The following is a 17,758-nucleotide window of genomic DNA, read 5'->3' on the forward strand; positions in this document are numbered from 1 at the left end:
GGATGAGATCTGTATGGTAGGTCTTCGTCCAGTCCCCTAAAGACATTACGTAAAACTTACATAACTAATATACAGAAAACATTTAAACAATATCCGCTGAGTGTAGTTCCCAGTTGATGATTACTAAACGTAGATATTGGCCCGTGGAAGTTACGGAATGCAAAATAAATGACCAAAAAACAAATTCCGCTATGCGGTACTTAGCCAGATTACTGGATTGTACGGAGTACTGCACTTCCTGGAACGGGTGTTCATTCCTTTAATTATATCCTTAGAAGGCGACCATGAATATTACAGTATTGTGACCATCGAATGACATATATTCTCTTCAAAGTAATTTTTATTTTCCTCGAGATGATTTCGATATATGGGGTTAAACGCCTCCGATTACTGATTCCCTAATAATCGCGAGACGTTGACTTCTTTTACCACAAAAAAAGGCTGATATCTAAAATCCTCCGTAGAGACAATTCGACAGTTGATAATATAATCCAACGAATTATCCGACCAAATATCACTGTCGAAAAGAACACTGATCAATTAAAACCGCCTAAAGCGTAAAATATTCAATCAACAAAATTTAGCGTTCAAGACATTCGAGCCATTTTCTGAATAAACCAAAAAGAAATTCTCCAATCCCTTTTTTGTACCCGATAGTTCCTATCGCTACAAACAAAAAGGTTTCCTCGTTTCATCGATGATGGCAGCAGCTCTCGTATGCGATATGAAAGATAATTGAAATGTATTCCTGGTTGCCTACCTTTTGGGAGTTTTCTAAAATTTTACGGATAACGTAACAATACCTAACATATAATGTTCTTTATATTTCCTTGATTATATTGATTCACTTCATTTGCATTTTATAAAAATTCTGGCATTCGTTGAAGGTACATTAACTGCATGTATTTATCTCCAATAAAATGAGAAACAAAATTCATACCTACCAACTCAAACATGCTTATGGACTTATAGACTAAAATGAGAGACCGATATTGAAGGTTAATGTAACTTAAACTGGGTAAATAACATTTCAAATCAGATGTTTTTTTGTGTTAAATGTAAGAAAATCACAGAGTTGCTGATGGCATTATTTTCTTTAAAAACTGAGAATAAGCGATTGTCCTTCGTTTTTTCTTCTCAAGTTTTCATTTCTTGAGAGTGTTCGAGTGTACTATAGAACAGTGAATATTGAATTCGTCTTATTTCGAAAATGAAAATGAGTGTTAAGAATAAATTGACAATCTCAATAAATGAAAAATTATCTAAGTACGAAGAATGAAATATTATTACTATCATACAAAATATTATTCCGATATCTTGAGCAGTTGATGTTGACGTATAGTTGAATATCCGGAGAAACTACCTGTTGAAAAAATGAAACTTGACTAAGTGATGACAATTGCATTCTATATTACTACTTGTAATTCACAAGAATTTTCAGCACCCGAAATATTTTTGATAGTTTACTTATAGTCTCGTCAAGATTTTTTCTAGCTTATTGCGATCAAATATACCTGTATATATAACCTCTTTTATGTCTCCTCTCCTTCAGAGTTTAATAATTTTTGGCACTCGAAATAATTCGAGTACTTAACTTGAAGTCGTGCCAGACATTATTTTTTCCTCAACTATTACGGCCAAACGAATTGTTTTGACCTGGTATATATAACCTGTTATATGGTTTTCTTTTTGTTGAATACAAGAATTTTTGTCATTCCTAATATTTTGGGTAGATTACCGAAAGTCTACTCAAGAATTCATTGTATAGAGTATGACTTTATGTTGAGCATTGTATTGAATAACGTTATATATCGAAAGGATTTCAATCATCAGGAACTGAGAAAGTAGAAAATCTGAGAATACCGCCCGCGTTTGCTCCGCTATCACATATACAATTTTCCCTGCGTCAGAAAGTGTGGTCTGGAAACTGTGGCTCACTTCACATTGATATACTCACCTAGAAATAATTTGATTTATCCATAAATGCTTTTTATCTATGATCGACTGCCTCACATTCATATAAAACATAACAAAATGTCTACTCTGAAATTAGACTGCTCTGTTGAAACAGCGCTTTAGTTTTTTCTCAGAAAATTGCTCTATGAAGGTTTTTCTGACTATTTTCCGAGTACTTTTCATATTTTGACCCATTTTCTGAAATGGTTTCACACTGTCTATTTTGACTAATTCAGGGTCCATATTATCATTGGATATATAAGTACGTGCGTCTGGCAATCATAAGTATTATCTCAGCTTTGTTTGATCCTGCATAAATGTTGATTTCTTTCCAATTGAGAGTTGTATAGGTCTAAGTCGTTCTATTTTAAACCTTTCGATAAATGAATGATTTGGAAAAGCTTATGTTTCAACCTCCAATAGTAAATGATTAATTTGGAAAAGCTCATGTTTTTACCTTCTTCTTTGGTTCATCTTCTTCTTAAGATATTCAGAACTTGTTGCATACCTACTCTCAATATATTTTTGCAATTTTGTTGGTCTAGAAAGTTTGAGTCGTATGCATTCTCAAGTACTTTATATTTATTATGGTTTAGAAGACGTTGTAACTCGTCCAATACTGGATCTATCAAATTGGGGTCCATATCGGTGCCTGAGGTCAGACCCTTGCAATCTATGCCATTACTGTTTTCCCCATAATGGTCGTTTATACTAATTGTTGTATAGTTTGTACCGGCGATATTTTTCTTCTCAACGAGGATGATTAATTCTAATAATATATGCAAGCATATTCTATTTTTTCGTGACACGGAATGAAGAAGTTTCCGTTGACAAATTTGACATGTATGCGTTTTGGTATCGATGCAGTTTACTCTTACCAACTGATTTTTCCAATGTGTTAATAAAAATGACATTAACGTCTTTACTGAGTTCTGCCTTACTATCCCAGATTTCAGAACTGAGGTAACCACAATCAAATATACACTGTTTCAGTTAATATATATATGTGAATATTGATGATCCAACTGTTAAAAGACCATATATCATATCTATGGTTTTTCAACACAATATTTTGTAACCTTTATTCTTAAAATAACTGTTCACTGTTCTAGAACAGTGATATTCTAAGGACATTCATTTGTTGATTTTTCATACAAGATATATTCATCAGTGGTAAAAATAGCCTCAATAAAAAATAAAACATACTTTAGTGACTCTATGAACCCATATATTCATTATTAGGTAAATGAACAATAATAGTTAAAATTTTCGAAAGACAACAATTTTTAACTCTAAAATATTTTCCAATCACTTTTACTTTTTTTGAGTGACAGCACAAATTTAGTAGAGTGAATGGTCTTATTTGAAGAGTTTTTTAATTTCCGCATAGTTCAATAAAGTGCGATACAATGATATTGAATCGACAGTTACTGGAGTTGTATATATCCAAATTTGGCGATAAACGGGTGAAAATGTTCATTAGATACATCCATTTTGTCAGCATCTAACCTGATATTCTCTATAGTAGAAGTTTGCTCTTTGACTCCGACTCCATCCTGGATTGTCTTTCGAAAACTTTCTGTGCTTTCAGGAATCTTACTTCGGCCTGCAAACTAACAATGGCAGCTTTCAGACAATTACTGTCATTCCCTATTCCATCGCACTTTGCGCAAGTCTACTTGAAGCATTTCTTTGCATTATTCGATCTGAAAGACTTCTGACAAACGCAACATTTTACCAGTAGGTGAGGCTCACTAGCTTTCCATACGCTACTGAGTTTTTATTTCAATGACGATTAATATTTATCAGGTAATTTGTTCTACTTAAAATATGCACTGTTTACGTTCTGAGTATCTATGAAACTGTGAAATTTCCAATAATTAAATAATCCAAAATACTTCTGATCCGAATACAGACATCACGAGCATCAAAAAGTACGTCCACTGACTTCGAACGTCTACACAGTCTAACTGAGGCTAACTTAGAGAATTGTAGGCTAGAAAGCTTACGGCCTGAAGCCTTCCCGACAAATGTGACTAATACACACAAAACAATGGAATCCAAATGACCAAATGATAAAATTCAATAACTTTATTATACTGATACATAAGTATATAATTATTAGAAAAATTCACTTACTAACCTCATATGGAATATGGAACTCTTGAACCAAATTGCACTCCATGAACATTCTTATCGTCGCTTTACAGGTATCATCATCGGATAACTCGAAATCGATGAAAGTGAAGCTATATAAATTATAGAAACTCGCTGAGGGAATGTCCTCTTTCCGGAGCTTCTCCGTAGCTTCGTTGCTTGCAGTTGCATGGTATGAGAGACATTCTAAAGCCACTTTTTGTTTTGCCATAAGTTTACATGCATTTTCGTACATCTGAGTATTATGGATGCCCAGACCACAGAAAATTGCAAAGGCTTCGAATAGAGAAACGTCATACTCCGTGAACGGTACATAGTTTTCTTTGTTGATCAATTGAGCCACGCCTAGACAATGTAAAAAAATCTGTTAGTAAGGGAATAATATCATTTTCAAAAAAAATATTGAGTATCAATTGCTCAATTTTATATTGAGAAATTATATTACTTATTTGTATCCAAGATAAGGAGGGTCAGAATAGGGAAATCTAAACCCGCGATAGACACACAATCGGTTAAATTGGGGACAACTTGATAATTTCAGAGTTGATTTGGATGATGTTTTGAATTTAAGTAAATTTCGATTATGTGATATTTTTTCCGGTCAATATAAAAGGTAAAAATGATTTCTCGGCCTTTAAATGCCCGATTGAAAATCTGTAAAAATCATCTACTATTTATAGCTTCGAATGGGAAATGAAAAGGAAGAAGATTTTATGGTAATAATGAAAGAAAGAATGAACGTGAAAGAAACAGAGTATATCATACAGGAATTGGACAACATGACTTTCAAACATTTGTCATAGGAGAAAGTGAGGCAAACGATAATTGATTTAGACCAGTTTATACCCAAATCCCTTGTCTTCTTCTGTTTCTTTTTTCTTCGTTAGGAGAAATACTAGATGATGAATATGTCTGTATACTCCATAATTCTAATTCGAAAGTTCCCCAACTAACACTTTTAGTTAGAATTACGTTACTATGGTTTTCAATTAGACAGAAGAACATATTTACGTTTTATTCACCTCATATTAACCAATGTGGGAGAAAGTCTGAGTAGTTTAGACGTAAAAAAATTAGAATATTAGGATAGTTCAAGCAAAAATTCGGATTATTGCTTTGATAGAGGTCTGAAATTATCAAAAATTAAGTAACTCCTTACCTTCATGTAACATTTTATGTATACTACCTTAGCTCAACCTCTTATGATTTCTTTATCAAACGAAGTGATGCTATAGGGCCATAGAGTGATACCATTAGATTTGAAATGACATGCATGTGCTCTTTCCTCAACGAAATTATCCTTATATGATAGTGTTTCTACGTTCATAAAAATTATGGGCTCTCATTACTATCTGATTTAATAGAAAAATTATGGAATTAATTGCACATGATTTTAAAATGTTTTAAAAATCATTCCAGAAATCACGTTCTAGCCAGGAGAAAGGCCTTGCATGACATATTCACTCATTTTACAATAATCATTCATCAAGCTATCGCCAAATTGTTGATATGAAATCGTTTACTACTTGCTGAAGTCATCATTTCCTTTCATGAATCCGGCCCCGATCCAAGTGTAGTTCCTGGTGTAGCCCGTATGTGACAATTACGTTCTGCAATAGGACTTCTGCCACCATTTTAGTCTCTTGGTTGTGTAAGGACTTTTGGAAAAGTAGTCCATCACAACCATCAGGTACTTGTTACCGGATGTGATCATAGATAGTGGTCCCAGAATGTCAACTGCAATTCTTTCGGAGGGGCACCTACTCAGGTATTGTTCAGCTTTCCTCTATGCCTTGTTTTCGGAACTCTTCTCGAAGAGCACAGGTCACAGCACTTACATCACTCTTCCACGTCTTGACGGCAATTGACCCAATAGTACCTCTTGAACACTCTCGTTAGTGTTCTATCTACTTTGAAATGCCTTCCGGTGCGACCATGGTGAAGCTGTTAAAGGATATTCGGGATAATCGTCACTTGAAGGATTATCTGGAATTTGTGGCTTCTTCCATTCAGGCTTTCTCATTTCCGAGTGAGTAGGTCATCTCGAATGCACATGGAGTCTCTGGAGTTAGTAACCCTTTTCCTGCTGGCCGTACTTGGAGACCACTTGTCATTTTGGCTTCACTTCTTTGTCAATTAATTCTCGTACAGTTTTGAAGACCAAATTCTACTTCTGCGCTACCATGATATCTCGCCTCGCCATGAAAGTAGTTGTGTCTCTCAGAGGCTGTTGATGACCGTGTCACACTATGCTCAGGTGATTCCTCAAATTTTTTGTCCGTATACCCGGACGAGGGACTCTTACATAAGTTTTTCTTCTGGTAGCTGGGAATCTTTATCTTCCTGGCGTTGGCAAAATTTGCATCTGGATATCAGACATGGTCTTCTTGAGAGGCTATCTGCGTTTCCGTGACTCTTTTATTTCCGATGTTGAATTTTGAAGTCGTATGTTTGTAACTTTTCGATCCACCTAGCAATTTGTCCCTCAGGGGTTTTGAAGTTGAAGAGCCACCGAAGTGCTGAGTAGTTTGACCTGATCAAAAATATATGGCCATATAAAAATGGAGTCGTAGTGAAACAGCTGAATGACGACTTCTTCTCTCTCTTGTACCTGAGAGGGTACTGCTCCTATTCCATGTTGGGGTGCATCAGTGTCCAGTATAAACAGGCCCTGTTCCTATGGGTATGCCAGGATCGGAGCGCTGGTCAAATGCTTGCTAGTAGTCTGGGGAACAAGCGAAGGGGATTCTCATCTTGGTTAAGCTATACAGCGGTTTAGAAATTTCCCCAAAGTCTTTCACGAAACACCGTCAATAGCTACAGAGTCCTATGACATTTCTTACGTTGTGCTTGCTCTCCGGTGATGGCCATTCTTGCACTGCCTTGATTTTCTCTGAATCCGTTCTTTTTGAAGTCACAATGTGTCCCAAGAAATTTACCTGGAAAATGCAGCACTTCTGGGGATTGATCTGCAAATGAGAATTTCGTAACCCCGTGTAAATACTCCTCACGTTTGACTGATGTCAGTCAAAATTTTTTCCAGTAACTATAATGTCATCAAGAAGGACCAAGCTTGTTTTCCAGGTGAGTCATCTCAACATCAACTCCATCAAGCGTTCAAATGTTACGAGTGCATTGCATAATCTGAACGGCATAAACTTAAACTGGTATAATCTATTGTCGGTAGAAAAAGCAGTCTCCTCGTCATCCTCGAGGCGAACGGCCACTTGCCAATATCCGCTTTTCAGATTGAGAACCATCTGCATTCAGCCAAGATGTTTAGGGTGTCATCTATTATGGGGAGAGGCTAAGTTTTCTGGTGACATCATTAAGCCTCCTATAGCCTACTAAAAATCTCATCATCCATCCTCCTTAGTCACCATCACAACAGGGGCTATTTGATTTCTCGAATACTTCTTTCTTCAACATATCCTTAATAATGGATGCTGCTTCGTCTTGCTTCACGAAGGGAAGTTGGCGTATCGGCTTGCCATCAGCAATATCGATCCGATGTTGAACTAAATTCATTCGACCAATGATTTCACCCTTCACAAATATATAGTTTGATTCATATACGAATCAGGTGGCCTTGTATAGTCCTTCTTCAGACAGATGGCTCCACGTCTTCTTGAAAGAGTCGGAGAGTTTTTTTGCGGGTTGTTGAGTACGCTGTAGATGGACTTCTTTTTTGATTCTCATGATTCTCTCAATCGGTTCGCAGGTGCCTATTACCTGCCCTTTCTTGAGAGTTACCCTGTTATTTTTGGGGTTGATTATTTTCACTCGAATGATCTGATTGTGACCATTTATGAAGCATCTGGTCACGAACATTTCTGCTTCAGAGTCATTAGATGACTCCATAAATGCTGTGTCCAAGCTATCAAGTCCAGAAATTTCCGCTTGAATGATTTTCTCGAAGTCTTTCAGTATCATCACCTTGGCGATGTCATAAGGCTGAGAGGGCACGTTGAATAGAATTTCCTCATTTCCGACGTTCAACAGTTTGTTTCTTATGTCCATCACGAATCCGTAGGGGGACATGATGTCTAGTCCTAAAATGGATTCGTCGACGATGTTGGCCACTAATACCTTGGTTTCTATCTCGCAATTTTCAAGCATTAGTTTCACTTCACCTCATCCGTCATCTATCTCCAGTGGCTGTTTTCAGAACAGGTACTACTGATAACCGCTTCAAACTGCTTCTATTGGAAATGACCTCGTTTCTCCAATATCGATGGTAAAAAGACACTGGTGATTATTCAGAAACTCATCGACAATTGAGCTGTTACTGCTGTATTTTATCGTGGAAATCGAATACCTGGGGGCTTGGGATGCATCAGCCAATGTACTTCTCTTAACGCAGGCTGAATTTGGGTTATCCAAATCCCAACGCTCCAGTCAATAGTTCGCTTTGCAGACTTTCCACTGACTGAAAATTTTTCACTTTCAGAAAGTAATTTCCAGATAGAATTGCATTTCATCAAACAAATTGCAACGGTTACAAAGTTGATATTATCGACTTAATTCTTTTCAAAAAACTGCGGAAACATGCCATTCAATAGGTCTATTCCACTCCAAGAAACAATAATAAGCGCCATAGGACAATGACATACTTTGGTGAACCCTCCAATAACATCGCCCCTTTTTAAAAAAGGACAGGCATGGACGTAGCTTACCGGACAAGTGATAATTTAAACAAATTTATTGAAAACAATAGACCAATTACATATTTGCAAACCATGACTATGAAGTATTACATACACAGGGGAAATTATTGAAACTCAATCTTTTGGAATGCCTAGAAATTGGTAGACTCAAAAATTCTTTAAAATTCAATAGATGACCAAATAAAGCAGAATTCGTTACCTCTTCTGAATCTGTTCTCTAATATAGAAATTGATTCAGTTCATTACATGACCATTTGATGAGTTTTTTAAATTTACTTTCACGATATTAAAATTTCAATGAATTTTTATTCAAACTCATGTGAAATTGTTTGTGATATGAATCAAACTATCATCATATAATTATATAATGCACAAAATGTCCATTAAATGAGCTAGTGACATTTTTCATGATGTTTATTAATGTCAGACAGTTTTCACCTCAACACAGGTAAAATAAAACTATCAGTCATCAAGTAGGTAGAAGGTGATATGATCCAAATTATTATTATATAAAGCACAAAATAAATATAATATTGTTAGCATGAAAACGTTTGAGAAAGCTATTGTAAAACGAAATACGAGTTACAGTTCGATAACCTCTTACATCAGCAGGATATTGTTCGATGACCCGAAGACGACATCAATTATTTTGCTGATATCTGCAAAGTCGGCAATAATTTATATATAAATAGGTTCAATTGATTTGTAATAGCCAGTACTTATATTTCATAGTTATTAGTTGTTACTCTGTTCAAATAAAAAGTTTTTAAAAACCCTTTTGTGTGAACGAGAAATATAATTGGCGCAGTCGCTAGGATAGTGGAAGAGTCCTTAGAAGATCCTCGTCGTTCTCAAACGTTTATCCACTATTCTCCCGAACCAAGTTCCACCGAGAAGCAAGTACTCCAGGAAGAATTCCGGCCGTAGACAAGAATACCTCTTCACTATCGTCCGTCAAGGAATATCTACATAGAAATAAGTTTTTGGTGACAGAATATGCAACGAGCCATCATCGTCATCCTGTAAGCATAAATGAACTCAACTTCATCAATTGCAAATACTATTTTACGTCCCCCTACCTTAGTTTTACCAAATTCACCTTCAAGTATCAATTCTCGCCCATCCATTATTCCTCAAACAATTGACCAACCTTTAAATCCCATCAACATGGCAAAACAATTCGACCTGAAGAATTTTTGGATTGTACCCGAATACGATGGAAGCCCAAATGAGTTATACCAGTTCATCAACGTATCAACAATGATTCTGAACGAATATTGGAATACTGAAGACCCCGGTTGTTTTCAGAACCATATATTGATACAAGGACTACTCAACAAGCTACGAGGCAGAGCCAAAGACGTCATCTCAGTTTATGGATGTAGTGACTGGAACAGCATCAAAGGAACTCTAATCCAAAACTTCGCCGACCAACGGAATGAAAATTCCTTAACAAGAGATTTGGTAAACCTGCGACAAGACCAGAACGAAACACCACAACGTTTCTACGAAAAAGTCATGGGGCTTTTAAACACAATATCAAACTATATCGAATTACACACCGCCGATGAAACGATAAAGATCAGCAAGAAAAGCTTTTTCCAACAACAAGCTCTAACAACATTCCTAGCCGGACTACGAGAGCCCATGGGATCCACCATAAGAGCAATGAAACCAATAGACTTGGCAACAGCAATGCAGTACATCCAAGAAGAAAACAATATCCGTTATCTACAAAGGACGTTTGGACCCTCACAAGTCCCCAAGAAACCTGTCCAGACCCAGCAAAAAACTGCAAATCACCAATATGCCCAACAATCAATACCACAGCGGATGTACCAACCCATGCAACACTTTCAACGACCCGGACAACAACAACCTCATCAGGCAATGGGACTCCAACCACAATTTCAACAACCGACCTTCAGACCACATTGGCAACCAAATACTCAACAGAAACAGATGTGGCCTTCAGTCCAACCATAACGTTTTGGACAGAATCAACCAAACAGGCAGAACGGACAAGAACCAACACCAATGAGCATCAGTACCAGAAATACTTATGGAGCACCAACGAGGAGCATGAGAACCCAACCTCAGGCAAGACCAAATTTCAATCCAGCTCCCATGTTCAACATTGAGCAACATGACGAAGACTTTGGATACGAAGCAAACCCCTATTACATTGAAGAAACCTACTTTCATCCCAATCAAGAACCAACTGAAGAATTCCAGGTTCAAGAAGACCAACAGGAACCAGATGTAAATTTTCCATTGGATCCAGGACAAAACCAAGAAACATAGTGGAACTGCATACATTTGACGATAAGAGAGAATTTCCTTATATAACCATTGCAAATCCTCCCCTCAAACTCCTCATTGACACCGGATCAACAAAATCCTTTCTCAATCCTGAATTAGCTTTCCAATATTACAAGGATTGCATCAAAAAAGATCCCTTCGTCGTCACTTCCATTTTCCAAAACTATTCTCAAGATTACAGTGCAGAAATTCCCATATTTCCTGAGTTTAACTCAAACGGCATTCTGAAATTCTACCTCTTCAAGTTCCACAAAACTTTTGATGGCCTCATTGGACTCGACAACCTGAAATTTCTCAAAGCTGAACTGAATTTTCCTGAATCCTCCCTTTTAACCGAATACTCCTCTCTCCCAATCCAGTACTACGAAACCAATAAGACCCAGTTCTACTCTATTCAATTGGAGCCAGACAGCGTGACCCAAGTACGACTACCGGTGAAGGAGAAGAATGGAACTATCATGATACCAAGACAGAAACTGCAAGGCGCTTACATCCGTGAAGCTCTCACTGATGCCCGTGATCATCTAGCCTGGACGGAAATTGTCAACTTCAGTCCAGATAAACTCCAAATCGTTCTAGCCGAACCAGTATGCAGCAGCCCAATAAATCTTCAAGAGCATCATATCTATTCTGCTGACATAATCCCATCAGGAAACAGAGACCCAATCAACAACATGGATGATCTAATCAGAACAGACCACCTGAATCCAGAAGAGGAGATGCATATCAGAAAATTATGCAGAAGATATGCTGATATTTTTCACCATCCAGATTCCTCACTCACATTCACCAATCAGGTCAAACACCATATAAAAACCAGAGACGAAATCCCAGTCTACACAAAATCATACCGATATCCGTATGTACACAAGGAAGAAGTCAAGAAGCAAATAACTTCGTTATTGGACCAAGGAATCATCAGACCTAGCCAATCTCCCTGGTCCTCACCAATTTGGGTCGTTCCAAAAAAACTGGACGCCTCTGGAAAAGCAAAATGGCGTATCGTTGTGGATTTCCGCAAAGTCAACGAGAAGACAATCGACGACCGCTACCCTATTCCGAACATTTCTGACATCCTCGACAAACTGGGAAGGTGTCAATATTTCACTACCCTGGATTTGGCAAGCGGATTTCACCAAATAGAGATGGCAGAGGAGGACATCCCTAAGACCGCATTCAATGTCGAAAACGGACACTACGAGTACCTACGTATGCCGTTTGGACTGAAAAATGCTCCAGCGACCTTTCAAAGGGTTATGGACAATGTCCTAAAGGGTCTACAAGGGACTATCTGCTTGGTTTATATGGATGACATAATCATCTTCTCTACATCTCTGCAGGAGCATATGGTCAACCTCACAAAAGTTTTCCAACGTCTACGAGAAACTGGTTTCAAAATACAAGTAGACAAGTGCGAATTCCTGAAAAAAGAAGTCAGCTTTCTAGGACACATCGTCACTCCAAATGGGATAAAACCAAACCCAGCAAAAGTCAAAGCAATCATGGATTATCCTGTACCTCGAACTGTCAAAGAAATCAGAGGATTCCTAGGACTTCTAGGGTACTACAGGAAGTTCATCAAGGACTTCGCCAAGACTACCAAACCGTTAACCTCCTGTCTCAAGAAAGATGCCCATATAGAGCATACGCCAGAATTCCTAAAATGTGTTCAAACTTGTAAAAACCTGCTTACCAATGAACCACTACTACAGTATCCGGACTTCACAAAGCCCTTTAATCTGACCACAGATGCCAGCAATTTCGCCATAGGAGCCGTTCTATCCCAAGGACCCATAGGAAAAGACAAGTCAATAGCTTATGCATCCAGGACCCTGAACAAAACTGAAATGAAGTACTCTACCATCGAAAAGGAAATGCTAGCAATAGTTTGGGCCACCAAATATTTCCGACCGTATCTTTTCGGCAGAAAATTCAAAATTCTGTCAGATCACCGTCCTCTCCAGTGGCTCTTCTCCTTGAAGGATCCAAACTCAAAACTGGTCCGATGGCGCCTGAAGCTAGAAGAGTATGACTACGAAGTGGTCTACAAAAAAGGCACAAGCAATACCAACGCCGATGCGCTCTCCGGAATAGAGATACATACAAAAGAGCTCCATGAAGCAAACTACGACGACGACAAGGCATCTCTATTCAACCATCCTCCATCAGAAGTTCCTGAGTCTGCAGATGACATCATCAACGATCTGTTTAAAGATTGCTTTCATCACCATTTTCCTGAAGATAAGGACCCCATACTGCAAAAACAAGAAATTCAGAATGAACACCCAACCGAAGGAGACAAGGAATGCGTGAACCTGAACCCGGAAGTTACCCCAGACGAAGATACTAGTGGCATCACCAACCATACAGCCAGAGAAAGTCCAATATTAGAATTACCAATATCAGAGAAACCTCTCAATGTCTTCAATAACCAAGTCATCTTCAAACGAGTAAGCTATAACCCAGCAAGAACGGTGATAGAAGAAATATTCCCGAATAAAAGAAGATACCATGCTCAGTTGGGAAACGACAATATGGACGAAAATGTTTTTAACTTTTTCAAAGAATATATCAGCCCGGGAAAGAAATACGCTTTGATGTTCGAAGATGAAGAACTCTACCCCAGCATGTGCAGAATCTTGAGAGAGACATTCAAGAATTCCTCTTTCGATCTCATAAAATGCAACCGCCTTTTGGAAGATGTCAGTTGCTCAGCTAGACAAAAAGAAATAATCAAGCAGCATCATGAAGGAAAAACAAACCATAGAGGAATCACTGAAACGGAAACTCGGATCAAAAGATTGTATTATTGGCCCAATATAAAAAAGGATATCGAAGAAGCTATCAACTTATGCGAAACTTGTCAAATCAACAAGTATGATCGAAGACCAGAGAAGCCAAAGTTCATGCTGACACCTACCCCAACGAAGCCTCTTGAAATAATACACATGGATACCTTTCAGGCTAGTGGACAAAAATTTCTGACGATTGTGGATGCATTTTCAAAATATGGCCAGGCGTATCCAATAGAGGGATGTAATGCTATCAACACTCTCAATGCTCTCTTAGTATTCATCAACCATCATGGAATACCACATATGATCGTCACTGATAATGGAACGGAATTCAAAAATGGACTGATCCAAGAATTTGTTGACACACATAAAGTCAACATCCACTATACCACTCCAGAAAACCCTCAGTCAAACGGGATAGTCGAGAGATTCCATTCCACATTGATCGAGCACTTGAGAATATTGAGAGATACGCATAAGAAAAGAGACATCAAAGAACAGATGCTCTATGCCATCCTAGGATACAACAACTCTATCCATTCAGCAACAAGACAGAAACCTATGGATATTCTGAACGGACATCTCAATAGTCAAGACCCATTCGATATCGACATAAGACGAGCCTTGATTAACAACTACGTCCAACAACACAGGGAAAAAACGAAGGAAATATATAGGAAAATCAACGAAGATTTACAGAAACAGAAAACAAATATCATAGAGAAGAGAAACAAGAAAAGAGAAACTCCTATTACCTACAAACCCTGCACCAAGGTGTACACAAGAAAAACAGTGAAAAGAAACAAACTGCTACCACCCTTCCTCCCAAAATCCATCCAAAAAGACCAAACAGTAACTGTCGAGACAGAAAATGCAAACGTCCATAAGAAAAATATAAGACATTTGCCTAATAAGATAACTAAATTCTTCGTCCCTTTACAGTCTTCATCTGACGAGAGGACAGGAGATCGAAATCCAGAACCTCAAGACAAATCCAGGACTACTTCCCCTCAAGATGGGACAAGCAAAGATCAAGACTAGTACCCACGACTTCATCCACTACTACGATCTTCAACCCATCCACGAAGAGATATTCGCTATAGAATCCCAATATGATGCCGTCTCCACAGCAATTCGTAACGGACTAAGTGACCCTTATTTCTTCAACTTGCAAAATTTCGATCAAGGACTGAAGTACCAACTGAAAACTGCCAAGGAAAAGCTACAGACTCTTTATCCTCTCAGTAGACCCAAAAAAGGACTCATAGATGGCTTAGGAAGTGTGATCAAAGCAATTTCTGGAAACTTGGACCAAGAAGATGCAAGGAAATATGAGAATGCTATTGCTTCCCTAGAAAACAACCAAAGGAACATAATAAGTCATGTGAACCAACACATCAGTTTAAACACAAGAATAATGGAAAGCTACAATGAAACCATCTCTCTATTAACACATAATCAAGATACCATCTCAATAGAAGTCAAGAGAATTGAAACCGATCTCAATAGACTCGTTTTTGACTTCAATCACTATCTGGAAACCAGAAACGTATTGGATCAAATCAACCTGATACTTCAAGTTATTTTACAAACACTGAATGACTTAGAAATGGCAGTATCCCTGGCAAGGATCAATACAGGATCAACAGCGTCCTCAAAAGCGAAGATTTTAGTTGGATCGTAAGGACACTGCTCACCTACCACTCAGAAAACCAGTTACTCTATAACCAGGAGGACGACATCCATAAATACTACGACGTCATCAAAATAGACGCCTACCACACGGATCATAAAATCGTATTCATCCTTCATGTTCCCTTAATATTCCCTGATACATTCACCTACTTCCACTTATTTCCCATTCCTACACAAAATTCGACAATAATTATTCCACCAACTCCTTACCTAACAGTCAGTCCCTACCTCTACCAATACCTAAATTCACCTTGTGAACGAATTGGCCTGGATTACCTTTGCGAAGAAAATTTCCTCCAAGATACTGGCAGATCCCCTGACTGTGTTACCCAGATGTTGGAAATAACAGATGAAGAAGCAAAATGTGAACACGTTCCAGTTTCGATGAATGCAACACTGATTCTGGAAATGTCAGAAGCCCATTACATAGGAATATTTCCACAGGCCACGAAGATATCTACACATTGTTCCAGTACGAAAGTTATGGTTCTGGAAGGAGTGCATCTGATAAAACTTCCACCAGGTTGTGAATTCAAAACCAACAATGAAGCCTTCATAAACTCCAAAAGTGTTTTATTAGACGAGCCCCTCACTTTACCAAATATCAAGACAGCTCACATCAATTCCTCGCTGAAATTCAAACCATTGAAATTAGATAAGATTCCCCTGGATAAACTACAACATCTGACCCTAGAAGAAGAGAAGTTACAACTCATCCCAGAAGAAACCAGACAATCTGATAATAGCCATTTCTGGATGACTCCCATTTACATTTCAATCACCAAATCACCATCTTCATTCTATACGTAATTTACAGATTGAAAAGGCAAACGAAGAAAGAACCATCCAATGATGATCCACCAGTTCCCGAACACGAAGCATCATCTTCAGTCTTGTTCGTCCCTTACAAGACTTCCCCAGGGGATGGAGAAGTTACAGTTCGATAACCTCTTACATCAGCAGGATATTGTTCGATGACCCGAAGACGACATCAATTATTTTGCTGATATCTGCAAAGTCGGCAATAATTTATGTATAAATAGGTTCAATTGATTTGTAATAGCCAGTACTTATATTTCATAGTTATTAGTTGTTACTCTGTTCAAATAAAAAGTTTTTAAAAACCCTTTTGTGTGAACGAGAAATATAATTTACGTGTTGCGGTTTTTTGCAGTTTAGTTAACTGTCTAGTGAAAATCTCACAGTAATCTGGTATTTGAATACATTATGGATTTTCATAAAGTCTTGGTTGAATCCATTACATACCTACTACTTATGATTTTTTCGAAGATATGTAAGGAAGTTCATTGGATATATGAATGATAATGAAATTGTTTATTTTTTTTTATATCATGGGCACAAAAATGTACTTCTACACGAAACGTTAGCTGTTTTGGAAAATCTGAGCGTTAAAATTTAATATTTTTGAGGCGGAATTATTAAATACATGTTACTGACTAGTTGAACTCTTAAGTGGTACATATTATGCAGTAACTTTTGAATTTTTCAGTTTGCACTTTGTAATACTAGTAGATTCTGCATTGATCTTTATTTATCTACTTTTCAAGGCTGAAGGCTAAAACCCCAGAAACATCATTTCTACGAAAATGTATTCCAGAGTATAATTGTTATATGAAGTGATAATCTGAGTTCTATGATTTCGAGAGAATGTTACACCTACTCTTTTTCATGCAATATAATAACTATAATGAAAACATAGCTCACCTATCAGTGAACGTTGCCCATTTATGATAGGCATACACAGAATAGTCCGTGCAGACTCTGCATCTCCTTCGCTGTGTTTTTCTTTCAGCCAAGACTTCACATCTCCGATATTAAGGATTTGTCCAGTCGATGCAGCATACCCTGCTATCTGGGCCAAAGTGGAACTGGCCAAGTCGAAGGAAGATGGTCTGGAGTAACGAATACATTAGACTATTTATTTCGCACCAATAAAATGATGAAATAATTGAAGGCTAAGCCATTAAAACAGAGCTTAACAGCGACAAAAGGCTTGTTCTCTGAAGCGATGAAACTGACAGCCATGAAATTACCATCTTGAATTCTTAAATCATACGTGATTTTCGGACCCTAGTTATGTATCATTCTCATAATTTTAGTCCCTGTCCTAATCAAATTGAACCGATGTAATCGAATATAATTGTA

General features: G+C 37.7%; 1 protein-coding gene across 4 annotated transcripts in view; it reads right to left on the minus strand.

The window, feature by feature from the left end:
• Nucleotides 1-17,758, minus strand: part of Pde6 (Phosphodiesterase 6) — a 169,290-nt gene that overhangs the window by 48,482 nt on the left and 103,050 nt on the right. For all 4 annotated transcript variants that reach the window (XR_012464294.1, XR_012464295.1, XM_074170285.1 and 1 more), the window contains exons 7-8: nucleotides 17,318-17,505; nucleotides 4,100-4,458 (exon numbers count right to left, since the gene is read on the minus strand). Coding sequence is in view for 2 of the 4 variants with exons in the window: in XM_074170285.1 (XP_074026386.1) it covers nucleotides 4,100-4,458; nucleotides 17,318-17,505 (547 nt within the window). In the remaining 2 variants the exon portion in view is untranslated. The remainder of the gene's footprint in view (nucleotides 1-4,099; nucleotides 4,459-17,317; nucleotides 17,506-17,758) is intronic.

The sequence above is a fragment of the Leptinotarsa decemlineata genome, unplaced genomic scaffold, assembly GCF_025532065.1.
Source record: "Leptinotarsa decemlineata unplaced genomic scaffold, Ldec_3_MD MMD2_P_RNA_scaffold_7, whole genome shotgun sequence".
NCBI classification, from domain to species: Eukaryota; Metazoa; Arthropoda; class Insecta; order Coleoptera; family Chrysomelidae; genus Leptinotarsa; species Leptinotarsa decemlineata.